Source organism: Scomber scombrus, chromosome 23 (genome assembly GCF_963691925.1).
Source record: "Scomber scombrus chromosome 23, fScoSco1.1, whole genome shotgun sequence".
NCBI classification, from domain to species: Eukaryota; Metazoa; Chordata; class Actinopteri; order Scombriformes; family Scombridae; genus Scomber; species Scomber scombrus.
This window is the reverse complement of record NC_084992.1, coordinates 3,742,662-3,756,705: the sequence shown is the minus strand read 5'-3', so window position 1 is coordinate 3,756,705 and position 14,044 is coordinate 3,742,662. Positions and strand designations below refer to the sequence as shown.

The 14,044-nt window shown below is 37.2% G+C and overlaps 2 protein-coding genes across 2 annotated transcripts in view; one reads left to right on the top strand and one right to left on the bottom strand.

Moving 5' to 3' along the window:
* Nucleotides 1–14,044, top strand: part of LOC134006179 (zinc finger protein 208-like) — a 1,001,836-nt gene that overhangs the window by 191,760 nt on the left and 796,032 nt on the right. The gene's annotated exons all lie outside the window — the stretch shown is intronic.
* Nucleotides 7,934–12,454, bottom strand: LOC134006232 (transmembrane protein 184C-like). The gene is made up of 11 exons (XM_062445320.1): nt 12,338–12,454; nt 12,000–12,130; nt 11,842–11,878; nt 11,286–11,491; nt 11,120–11,194; nt 10,334–10,427; nt 9,883–9,995; nt 9,676–9,775; nt 8,818–8,895; nt 8,632–8,725; nt 7,934–8,208 (listed from the first exon to the last, which is right to left on the bottom strand). Exons 1-11 carry the CDS (start codon nt 12,452–12,454, stop codon nt 7,934–7,936), a joined length of 1,320 nt encoding a protein of 439 aa, XP_062301304.1.

Here is a 14,044-nt window from a genome sequence, read left to right as displayed (position 1 = left end):
TTGATAGAAACACCACTGGGAGCTGTGGACTCAGCAGTACTCATCTGGGAACTAAGAGAAGAGGTAATTACTTTGTGCATGCCATTCTCTTGTATTCTGTATCAGCTTTCTACCTCCACTGCACACCACTACTTTAAATTCATTTATAAGAGTATATGACAGTAAAATTCTGTTTTTGTATTATATGTTACAGTAATAGAGCACAAAGTCCTGCAAACGATATAGCTAGTTTTCCTGCTATAAGGTCACAAATTGACGTTCCACATGGTTCAGTACATGGACCACTTTTGTTCTGCCTTACCTTTGTGTCTTTTTAAGACCAAAAGAGGGTGGAAGGTACAAGGATGCTTCACTCTTGATAGAAACACCACTGGGAGCTCCGGACTCTGCTGAACTCATCTGGAAACTAAAGAGAAATCTTTTTACTCATATAAAAGTACTCAGTAATTCATTCAACAACACATTTGTTATTTTATTTTTGTGGTTATCATAACTATATTACTAACATTATTACTTTTATTTATCATATATTATATAGAGTATATTTATTTGAACAAAGAAATGAAGAATGTGACATACCAAACTGAACTTTCTGAACCAATAACCAACATTTCAGGACACTTAGATACACCTCCAGATACACCACATATGAAGTATTTCATTGTTCTTATGTATAATAGTTACATTTATTTAGACCTTTTTATTTTTATTTTGACTATTTTTTATTTTGACTATTTTGCACCACGGGAAGAAACCCCGTACTAATCTCGTTGTGACACCTGTTGTACAATGACAATAAAGGATATTCTATTCTATTCATATAACCACATATAACCACAGGCAGAAATTGCTTCATCAGTATCAATCTCCTTAGGAGTCTTAGGAATCTTAATATGCTTTCAAATGTGAGATGTTTAATTTATGTAAAAACTCAAAATGACCTTAGTATCTCTTCAAGACCAAAAGCAGGTGGATGGTACAAGGATGCATCACTCTTGATAGAAACACCACTGGGAGCTGTGGGTTCAGCTGCACTCATCTGGGAACTAAAGAGAAATTGTTTTACTAATGTAAAAGTTCTCAGTAAGTCATTCAACAACCAACAACACATTTTTTATTTTATCTTTGTGGTATCGCAACTACATAACTAATATCTATCTATCAGCTTCCTAGTTCTCCTGTACACTCTAATTTAAAATGTATTTATAAGAGTGTATGTAAGTAAAATTGTATTTATGTATTATGTGATACAGTGATAAAGCACAAAGTGCTGCAAACAATGTTACTATGTCTTCCTGCTATAAGGTCACAAATTGACGTTCCACATGGTTCAGTACATGGACCACTTTTGTTCTGCCTTACCTTTGTGTCTTTTTAAGACCAAAAGCGGGTGGAAGGTACAAGGATGCGTCACTCTTGATAGAAACACCACTGGGAGCTGTGGACTCAGCAGTACTCATCTGGGAACTAAGAGAAGAGGTAATTACTTTGTGCATGCCATTCTCTTGTATTCTGTATCAGCTTTCTACCTCCACTGCACACCACTACTTTAAATTCATTTATAAGAGTATATGACAGTAAAATTCTGTTTTTGTATTATATGTTACAGTAATAGAGCACAAAGTCCTGCAAACGATATAGCTAGTTTTCCTGCTATAAGGTCACAAATTGACGTTCCACATGGTTCAGTACATGGACCACTTTTGTTCTGCCTTACCTTTGTGTCTTTTTAAGACCAAAAGAGGGTGGAAGGTACAAGGATGCTTCACTCTTGATAGAAACACCACTGGGAGCTCCGGACTCTGCTGAACTCATCTGGAAACTAAAGAGAAATCTTTTTACTCATATAAAAGTACTCAGTAATTCATTCAACAACACATTTGTTATTTTATTTTTGTGGTTATCATAACTATATTACTAACATTATTACTTTTATTTATCATATATTATATAGAGTATATTTATTTGAACAAAGAAATGAAGAATGTGACATACCAAACTGAACTTTCTGAACCAATAATCAACATTTCAGGACACTTAGATACACCACATATAACCACATATAACCACAGGCAGAAATTGCTTCATCAGTATCAATCTCCTTAGGAGTCTTAGGAATCTTAATATGCTTTCAAATGTGAGATGTTTAATTTATGTAAAAACTCAAAATGACCTTAGTATCTCTTCAAGACCAAAAGCAGGTGGATGGTACAAGGATGCATCACTCTTGATAGAAACACCACTGGGAGCTCTGGGTTCAGCTGCACTCATCTGGGAACTGAAGAGAAATTGTTTTACTAATGTAAAAGTTCTCAGTAAGTCATTCAACAACCAACAACACATTTTTTATTTTATCTTTGTGGTATCGCAACTATATAACTAATATCTATCTATCAGCTTCCTAGTTCTCCTGTACACTCTAATTTAAAATGTATTTATAAGAGTGTATGTAAGTAAAATTGTATTTATGTATTATGTGATACAGTAATAGAGCACAAAGTGCTGCAAACAATGTTACTATGTCTTCCTGCTATAAGGTCACAAATTGACGTTCCACATGGTTCAGTACATGGACCACTTTTGTTCTGCCTTACCTTTGTGTCTTTTTAAGACCAAAAGCTGGTGGATGGTACAAGGATGCGTCACTCTTGATAGAGACACAACTTGGAGCTCTGCGTTTAGCTGCACTCATCTGGGAACTTCGAAAACAAATGAATACACTTTTTACTACAGATGTGTTAAAATGTAACCCATTCCTTGTATTTTATTACAGAGCTGTTAGCAAAATAAATGTTTAACAAGCAAATCTGTGTTGTTTTCACCCAATAAAATGTGAATTAAATGAAATCTTAATTGGGGAAGTAACCTTTTTACAAAACATTTAGACACAAAACATTACTAATATACAGATTGGAATTAATATGATCATCTCATTTTACAAGCATTTAAAAAATAACTGTTTGTATTAATATGGCCCTCCAGGTTATTACCAAAATGTCTGAAAGAAGTTCAGTCTACACAAAAATGTATAATTTATATATATATATTTCAGTTTTTTTTTTTTAAACCGCATATTAGCAGGTTAAAATCTATGAATAAGTTGGAAATTATGTTTCTTAATTTTGTTGAGCAGGACTATTTCCTTGTCAAGTTATTGGCAAAGGTAATACACTACCTGATTGATGGCTCACTGCAGGAGCTGATTGGCCGCTTCCTCTTCTTCCTCTCCTCCTCTGCCATTTCCACTGCTGAGGGCAGCAACTTTTCTAGGGGTTTAAAAGGAAGAAAAGGAGGGGGAAAGGAATAGGTTTAGGAGTAGGAACAGGCTGCAGGGGCAGGCCACTTCCTCTTTATCTTCTTCTCCCCTGATATTTACATTGCTGAGGGTGAAACAATAGGTAACACAGATTTTCAAGACAAGAAGTTCAAAGGGAACACAAAAAGAAATTTGTAAAGGATAATTTCCAGTGTGGGATGAGTTATATTACATTTAGCCTGTTTTTTAATCATTTTCCACCAGTTTTTGTTTTGTTTTTTGTTCTTTCTTTTGTTAATTCTAGATCATTTTACAAATTGTTTTTGTAATAGCTAATTTAATATACTCAAGATGCTGTTGAATTAAGTTTATATAGCCTCTAATAGAAAAATCTAATTTAGCCCAGTATATGTGCAAATCCACAAAACATTTTTGCAGAACATCTGTTACATTCAAACATTGCCAAATGAGTTCCCACAATGCTGATTAAGCTTATTGCCACCAGATAAATCTTTCTGTGTCTGTATCATCATGCTGTGCTGGTGGGTTTTACATCATCCAGCAATGATTGGTTTGCAAGAGCACCTATTCCAAAGAGATATTATTACATTACCATGTGTAAATTAATATTGTAATCAATTTGGCATGGTGTGGAAGAAGGCCTGCCTTCTACCTAATCGACAATTAATCACCAATGAAGTTAAGGACATTTCTTTAAACTCATTCATAAAACTAACAACTGTTAAAAAAAAAAATTGAAGAGAGGTATTGCTATGAATTTTAGTTTCTACTATAGATGTCCAGAAACTGTCATGCATTTAATTTGACTTTGCGCAATTGTGACCTTTGTGCTTTCATTACTGAAAATATTAATGAAAGTTTATTTTACTGTAAAAAAAAAACTTGCTTTATTGCATTTAGCAAAGAGTTCAAACAATAGATTCATACAATTCAACACTCTTTCAAACAAAAAGCGATTAAAACTGTGAGCTTGTACTGTGTTAAAAATGTTACATCCATCATCTTTTTTTTTTTTACATTCTCTTCTTTACATTTGTTATATGTACACATAGTGTATACCCTTTTGCACATTATGTACGTATAAACAGTTTTTATATTATATATTATTTTATTCTATTTGTATTGATTTATTGTTTAACCTTTTTCACATTGCTGACTAAAATTGTTGTACTTATGTAGGGTTGCACAAGTTGGAAACTTTCCATGGGAATTAACGGGAATAAACTGGAAATTTAGAAAACTGCATCTTAGCTTATAACAGGGAACTTAAATATAGTTAGAAAACAAAACTTGTAGCATAATCTTGGTTAAAACAACCAGATTTAATGTAAATACAGTTGAATATCTCCCTTGTTCCTCCATCACATGCACATAGTACATTACTTACTGCAGGGCCACTAGAAGGGGAAATGTTGATAATTTTTTGTTGTTAAATTAAATAATTGATTAAAGTTCACACATCACAAATAAATCAGTCAAAATGTGCATGTATGTCTGCTTATGACGAAATGAAATGTTAATATTTATGTTTGTATACACTTTGTATAAATTACCCCAGATTTCCAGTTAATTCCCATATTTCCCATGGAAAGTTTCCAACTTGGAATACTTCCAAAATCCCCCAGTTTAACGTCCCATGGATATTTCCCAGAAATGTACCTGAAATGTACCACTTCCAGGTCTTTTGGGAACCTTCACCTGCCCAAAAAATACTATTCGACCCGATTCGGCCTCTGATTAGGCCTGTGTCCTACCTCAAACCGATCTCGATACTCATGCTAAATCCAACCCTAAAACCACGAGGCAACAAGTTCTACCTCTTCTAAACTTTCCACATATTATCGAACTCGACTGACTAACAGTTTGCTATAGCGACACAAATCATTTTATGTGAGTTGTTGACAATCAAAACGATTTATTTGACTTTGTTTTACAGTTTGCACACGAATGAAATTACATGAACTGACAGCAATCCTCATACAGACACACACCGCGGAAATAAAGTCGTCTGTTCGGTCTCACAAACACACCTTCAGCCTGTCCTACCTCACACAAGGTTACAGGTGGGAATCATGAACGTCTACTTACTTTTAAATCCACAATGTCTCCATCCTTGTTCCTTATTAAATCAAAATCGTTTGACTGGATGTTAAAGAGAGTTAAAGGCCTTTCGCGTTTCTACTTTCGATTTTGATTCACCCCTCCACCACTATGAGAGACCAAACTCTAAAAAAAACGTACACCACCTCGTGTTTGGAGTGTAACTGTGCATGTAACCTGGATATTGTGGTTTCTGGACGTTTTTGTGAAACCAGCAGTGGTAGAAAAAGCATTCTGATCTTTTAATTAAAGTACAAGTAACAATACAGCAATGTAAAGTAAAGATCTTGCATGAAAAAAACCCTACTGGAGTATTATGAGTGATGTAGTATGCAGTATTACAGTAAAAGTACTGCAGTATTATGAGTGATGTAGTATGCAGTATTACAGTAAAAGTACTGCAGTATTATGAGTGATGTAGTATGCAGTATTACAGTAAAAGTACTGCAGTATTATGAGCGATGTAGTATGCAGTATTACAGTAAAAGTACTGCAGTATTATGAGCGATGTAGTATGCAGTATTACAGTAAAAGTACTGCAGTATTATGAGTGATGTAGTATGCAGTATTACAGTAAAAGTACTGCAGTATTATGAGTGATGTAGTATGCAGTATTACAGTAAAAGTACTGCAGTATTATGAGTGATGTAGTATGCAGTATTACAGTAAAAGTACTGCAGTATTATGAGTGATGTAGTATGCAGTATTACAGTAAAAGTACTGCAGTATTATGAGTGATGTAGTATGCAGTATTACAGTAAAAGTACTACAGTATTATGAGTGATGTAGTATGCAGTATTACAGTAAAAGTACTGCAGTATTATGAGTGATGTAGTATGCAGTATTACAGTAAAGTAGTGGTTTGGTCCTCTGACTGATATATTATTATTATGACATCATTAGATTATTAATAGTGAAGCATCAGTGTTAGAGCAGCATGTTACTGTTGTAGCTGCTGGAGGTGGAGCTAGTTTACACTACTTTATATACAGTTAGCTAGTTTAGTCCAATGGTTTATTTTGCACCGAAGCTGTTTATTGACAACATTTTGCAATATATGAACCTTTTAAATCTGACCACATTATGTTTTCATTGTTTTTTCAGAATACTTGAGAGCCTGGAACGCAGTTTAGTTTTATTGATACTCATCACAGATAAAGCTTGGTCATCCCAAACATGCACAAAATGTTTACAGCCATGAATGTCAATTTGGGTTTAGGGTTAGGGGGTTTAAATCTAAATCACTTTGCAAGTCAGTTATCTCAAGTTGGACTTCCACAGAGAGATCAGAAGTCTTGACAATGGATGGCAATTGTTTTCATTTATTATTATTACTTTTATCCCTTATGAATCACAGTTATGTGATATTTTTATGATTAGTTATCACTATTGCACACAAAACACAGCTGATAAAGAACAATCCTTCTTCAGTTCCTCTTAAGGGCCACTAGATGCTGCTCCAATACAGCTCTCACTGTATTGAATGCAACACCTGAATTCCCCTCTGGAAACAGTCTTCAGAGGTTTAATGATTTACTCTCCATAATAGTCTTGTGTTTTTCAGTGGCAATTTGAATTTTAAAAAGCATTTGAATTCAGAACCAGCTATGGCTTAGAGAGAGAGAGAGATACTTTAGTGTAGTAGTGAGTGATACATCCAAATCCAAGACATTCAAAATGTCTCTTCAAAAAGTCGTCACAGATGTTGCATCCACATTTTTCTGTTGTTTGACTTATTTCCTTTTTCCTCAGAGACCTGTTTTTTTCATGGGTGGAGTGAAACTGTGCGCAAACAATGAAGACAATCGACAGCAAATTCATTCAAATTCTAATAATTGAAGCTTTTCTGTGCTGTCCATGTTAGTAAACTTAAGTTCTTTGTACTTTTGACTGTTTTGTCAGGTAAAAAGGAGAAATTTGAAGAAGCCACCTTGGGCTCAATAAATGGGTTATTTAGGGATATTTTATAGGAAAAACTGTTATTCGCTGATGAAAATAATAATTAGTTGCAGCCCTTCTGTACTTACAGTAAGATGACAACAACACAGTTTCTGGTAATGACATGATGGGATGTAGCTTTATTCTGGACCAGAACAAATAGTCAAGTCAAGTGTAGCTCAAGGACACTTCAGCACGGAGTGTAAAACCAAAAAAACAAACAACCTGCTTCCCCCTCTGATGAAAACACAAACTCTTCATTCCTTTTCAACAGCTAGAGGTACATTTATCAAAGTGACATCATTAGACATCAAAATACAGATTTCGAACACTTAAAACTCGATATTATTTTTAAAATACCAAAGTTTCTCAACGAACATGGCTTTGACATCAGAGTTTTAAATCTCTTTCTCTTCTCTGCTTCCTTTGCTTCTTTTCCACGAATTTGAAGATGAGAGTTCAGTTAATGTTTATATATTTCTATTGATCTTTAATAGAGAATCTGAGAGTGTCTTTGTCCACAGCCATGAGGCACATCACAACAAGGTGGCAAGGGACGTAAAGAGAGAACAAAAAGTCCCGCCCCTTGATGTGTGTCTTCCTGGTGATGTCACCTTGTTATTTGGTGACACCTGCATGCGGAGGCGAGCCGTCGCTGTCGTCCTCCCAGGATGAGGAGGTGAAGCCTGCAGGAGCGGAGATGGAGTGTGGGGCGGGAGTGTGGCCGAAGCCTTGGTACCGCCCACTGGAGGAAGGGGAGGAGGGCATTGATGTTGCTGCCACGGCGATGGGGTCCTGGGAGCTCGCTGTGAGGAGGCCGGTGTGCTCGGTGTGTTCGGGTCGGGCTTCCGAACCAAAATACATCTTGTTGGGACGACCAAGAAACGTCCGACCTGAGAGAGGGTTAGAGATGTTAACTACAGCAGCAGATATATATTCTTAAATCAGACAGTGGGAATACTGCTGGGCTTAATTAGTCCATTAATTAAATCGTCAATTAACAGAAAATATATCAGCCACTATTCTAAAGATATCAGATATTTGTTTTCGTCTTTATATTTAAGGCAAAGATATCAGATATTTGCAGGTTTGAACTTCTCAAATGTGAGAATTTTCTTTTATTTGTCATTAATGAGAGCAAACTGAGTATCTTTGGGTTTTATACTATTAGTCGGACAAAAAAAAAGACATCTGAAGACGTCTCATTGGACTGTTGGAATATTTACTGTCATATTTTACAGGATTATTTGATGAATCTAGAAAATAATTGTAATAATTGTTAGTTACAGCCCTTAAATACTGACTTAGACACTCACCGGCATGGCGAACCTGCTCTGTGACATCGGCTCTGATGTCAGAGAAATCCCACATGGCCAGAAAACTGTCGAAACACGATCCCTCTTCTGCTTCCTGCATGGACAGAAACAGAAGTCAGAATTAGACAGACAGATAGGTAGGTTGGTCAGTAGATCATTAGGCAGGTAGATAGAGAGAGAGTTTACCTGTACGTAGGGCTTGTAGGTGAAGGTGTAGTGGTGAGCGATGGCAGCCAGGAACATTTCTATGCAAATGATGAAGTCCTGGAGGAACAGTGGTAAAAGAAGTATTCACAACTATTGCTCAAATACAAGTACCAATACATCAACATACAGTAGAAATAGTCAATTACAACTAAAAGTCCTGCAGTCAAATCCTACTTAAGCTACAGAGTTAAAGCAGTTGAACTCTGGTCTTACTATGTCCTTTGTTTCTAAAGTTTACAGAATAAGTTCATATACAAAAATGAAACATGGTAGAGAGATCACATAGAACATACCACAAAAGGAAAATATGCATGTTAAGCAATTTAAATACAGCGATATACAATTATTTACAAATATTTCTTCGTTGCATATGTGGAGAGCAGGTCAAATACTGGATATTGTTTTTATTAGGTAGTTAGAATCTAGAATAGGTTTTAGATTAATGTAGTGTAGTGGATATATACAGTAAAAACAAATACAAATTGAAATACTGATGCAAAGTACAAGTAGAGCTCTTGAGAAAATGTACTTAGTTATTTTCCACCTCTATGGATCAGCTCTGTACCAACATCATTTAATTTAAGACAGATTATAGGACTTTTTAAAATATCAGTACCTTGATCTATTGTTTTTATAGACAACCAATTATCAAGTGAGTTTATTCCAGTGTATTCTGTCTCTCAGAACCACATTTCTGTCTGAATAAAAGCTTTTTTTGACTTTCCTTTTGTTTTCTGCTGTCAAGATGAAAAATGTTAATTGCCAGAACTCCCAATATGGCATCAAATAAATCAAACGTCAAAGGTCACATGACTGCGAGGCAGCAATTTGGTGTACCTGCAGTCCAGTGGCAACGGCCTCCACACTGTCCCAGTCCCAGGTGTGTTTGTCCGAGATCACACCGACCTTCACCAGGAACGCTATAAACACAGCCTGCCTGCGGAAAGACAGACAGAGACGGAGAGGTGAATGTATCTGCACAGTTTCCCTTCATCCCTCCCTCCCTTCATCCCTCCATCCCTCTCTTAGTCCCTCCATCCTTACCAGAAGGAGACAAACACCACCAGTTTGACGCAGAGGAACTTGCCCACAGGCCTGATGGGATTCAGCTCTTCTCTGAGGGATCGGTAGAGCAACACCAGGCAGTACATGGCAAACTGACAAAAGACAGAGAGAGAGGCTCATGTACACTTCAACACATATGACACAAGGCAGCAGAACACGTTATCTTAATGATAACGCCCCACAAGTAAATCAGGAACATGTTATGAGTTGGATATCTTGGATGTGATTCAGTTTGCTTGTTGAAAAGAATCAAATTGAACACAAGATTTGTTAAATTGTGTCTGATGTTTTGTAACTAATTTGAATTGAAGTCTTTAGAGTGAGGAAGGTGGAAAGTGACCTCTGGGTTTAGGTTGGTTTTACAGGCTACGACATGTACAGTATTATGACATTAGTCTTGACAATGATGGTGTGTGTGATGCATCTTTACCAGCTGTGATATGTTGTTGATTATGACCAGGTACGACCAGGCGTTTCTGAAGCTGAAGTTGGCTTCATCATAAACCCCACAGAGCTGACAGATCCTGCAGACACAGAAAAAAACAATACATCAAACAGGAAAACTACAGTGATATCACCATGGTTACAGTGGTTACAGTAGGAAAAATTCTCAATGGTGTCAGTGTAGTTACAGTGAGAAACGTTCAGCGCTGTGAGTCTGGTAAAAGGTAGAAACGTACAATTATATCACTATGGTTACGATAAGAAAAATAGAGAGCTGTCACCATGGTTACAGTAAAAAAAACAACAACAAAAAGCTACAGTGGTGTCAGCATTGTTAAAGAGACAAAGTTACTGCGGTGTCACCATAGTTACAGAAGGAAACTTACGAAAGTGTCACCATGGTTATGGTAGGAAATATACAATGGTGTCACCTTGGTTGAAGTAAGAAACTTGCAAAGCTGTCACCGTGGTTACAGTATGAATTATATAGTGGTGTCACCATGGTTAGAGTATGAAATATACAGCCGTGTTACCATGGTTACAGTAAGAAACTTGCAAAGCTGTCACCATGGTTACAGTATGAAATATACATCGGTGTCACCATGGTTACAGTACGAAATATACAGTTGTGTCACCTTGGTTACAGTATGAATGATACAGTGGTGTCACCATGGTTACCATTAATGCAGCAGTATGAAATATACAGTGGTGTCACCTTGGTTACAGTGCCAAACTTATGTTGGTGTCACCACAGTTACAGAAGGAAACTTACAGCGCTATCACCGTGGTAACCGGTCTGACCACAGTGTACTGGAGGACTCCCAGTTTACATCTGAACAGCAGCACCCTGCCAGAGAGATAGAGGAACGCTTTAATATCCATCCATCCATACATCAATCCATCATTTACTGTGACCCCAAAGGTCAGGTATGTCTTACTCTCCCATGGGCCATGGTGGGCAGCAGCAGAGCGGGGGTAGATGGGGCTGCTGCTGTTGGACTTCCAGCATGAGCACCAGGCTGGGGTACTGGTTACTGAGGAAGTTCAGGAGGAACACCAGGAAGTTGTAGATGACGTACGCCTCGTAGCACTCCCTGCACGTGTCCACGTAGATGGCCAGGTTAGGATACCGCAGAGCGAGCCACTGGAGAGGGGAGGAGGAGGAAGTGATAGGAGGTAGAAAGAGATGTAAGATGAAAGAGGGGACATAAAGTAGTCATGATGAAAGATTAATAGAAGATTCAGCTCAGGCCAAGATTGTGCAGTAGGTCCAAAAAAAGAAAGATGAACCAGGCTATCATTTCATTAACTGTAATGGAGTTAAGTGATATCAGACTCTGAGAGGAAAATAGTCAAAGACACACAGAAGGGTGTGTGTGACTGTGTAACTCGACTGCTGGTCTTGTGACACTGCCCCATCGCCTCCAATTAAGCCCTGTTACCATGGTTACATAGAGGAAGTCCTCTGTGTGTGTATGTGCGATTATGACTCACACTGTCCAAACTGTAGATTGGCACCATCCATAGTATCCTGCAGGAGAAAAACAGGGAGAGATTCATTATCTGGGGGTATGTGTGTATCATACACTCTCCTTATTGAGGTGAACAAATCATTTAAAGTAACTTAGAGTTAAAGATATAAATGTGTCCACCTGATGATTGGTTTTTGCAGCTCAGGCTGAGTGTAGTGCACCATATGCTGCAGAATCCCCCAGAGTGAAATTGGGATGGTCAGAAAGACGAACACTCCGGCTATGAACCAAGCTTTACTGTGAGTGCCAACCTTGGCAGAGAGAGAGAGGGACATAAATAAACATGAACCCTGAGACATGTAGTTCTTGAGTACTGAAAGAGAACTAAAAGATTCACTTAGTCATACTGTGAGGGCCACATTTGCAGTGGTCGACGGTAATCAAGTACATTAACTCAAGTACTACTTAAGTCAAGGATCTGAGTACTTCTTCCACCATTGACACACACATGAGTGTACCTTGTCTTTCTGCAGCTCCCAGATGCAGAGCGGCAGCACGGCCACCAGCAGAAGAGCGTAGAGAACCAGAACCAGCGGGCGAATCCACCTCCTCCATTCTGCAAGCGTACACGGCATTTTGGCGGCTTCACCTTTCAGCGTCGATTACAGGTACATCCTAAACCACAGGCCACACCTGGAGGACAGTGAGACAGATTGTGAAACAAATTATGTACAAGTTATGACAATTATTTTTCTTTTCTCTTCTATTTTTTCCTCATTTTTAGAAGGTGCAGTATCTAGAATTGACCAGACCAGGATGACTAGAGTTCAACTGAATTGTCGAACAGCTTAGAAACCTGTGGTAGAGTTTGAATAACAATGTAAAACTGACAAAAACAGGCAGAGTAGAGACAGGTTGCTTGAATGATGTAGTCTTTAACACAAAATAACCAAAATATTCTTTGGATTTCACAATACTGTAGTTAGCACAAACACACTAAGCCGAGGTACAAGAAGTAATGTTTTCTTTTAATTCTGTCAAAGTCAATCTGAATTTGAATTTGAATAAGAAAAAAATTGGGCTATTACCACCCACTGGTCCACAAAGTTAGTGTTTATTATGGACCAAAAGCACATTTTATGTTTACATTTGAAATTTTCGCACCAAATACAATTCCAAAAAAAGCAAAAAAAAAAAGGAAAATAGACTAAAAAAATCCTCAAAATATTTTAAAAGGATAATTCCAGATATATATTTCTATGGATTTATAATTAATTATTTAAAAAATGCTACAACATTTTCTATGAGAGTGGAGGCTAGCATCATTAGCTAACAGATTATATGTCTCCATTCAAGTAAAATGAATTTAGTGGAATATATTGTTGTCAGAAACATTTGTCCATACATTTGTGTATTTTTAAATATTATTCTATATCCATGAACATTGAATAGTTAGTTACTATGCCAGAGTCATTTAACTGTAGTGTCTAATGTCTGTGGCAGTAAAAACACATCATGTCTAATCCTATATTGTATCTTTAATATTATATATTAGCCTATATACAATAAAATGCAATAAAACATTAAATTATTCTCTTAATAATTACCATACAGTGCAGTCAGGTCACGATAAACGTATCAATAAACATCACGGACTAGAAATTTAAAAACAAATATTACAGTGCATTTTTTCAGCCAAAAAGTAGCCTGTAAAGAATTGATGTTTCTCTTTGATCTGTTAGATTATGTTGTAGCAGGAGCTGAAATATAATGAGATAAATGTTGAATTACAGCAGAGGTTGGGACCGATGAAGATGAAGATGATTTGAAGATGATTTGAAGATGGTTGGCCTGTTTTCGTCCTCGGTCCTGTTTCTGTTACCAGGCAACGCATCTCCTCCTCCGCCCAACCATCTGATCATCGGCCCCCCTCTAGTGATCGATCACACCGATCAGTTTTTTTTAATCCGTCACCGATCAGGGTTAAACCAAGTAGCTACAACCAAACCGGACTTGCTTCAGGGTGCAGCAGCGGTCCGGTGTTTGTCCGCCTGTTTCCCCGTGTTGACGCGCTCACGTCATCTCTCTCTCTCTCTCTCTCTCTCTCTCTCTCTCTCTCTCTCTCTCTCTCTCTCTCTCTCTCTCTCTCCCCATCAGTCACGTGTTTGTAGGAAAAAAAGAGTCACAAATTGAATTAACTTAATCTAATAATGTTTTAATCCACA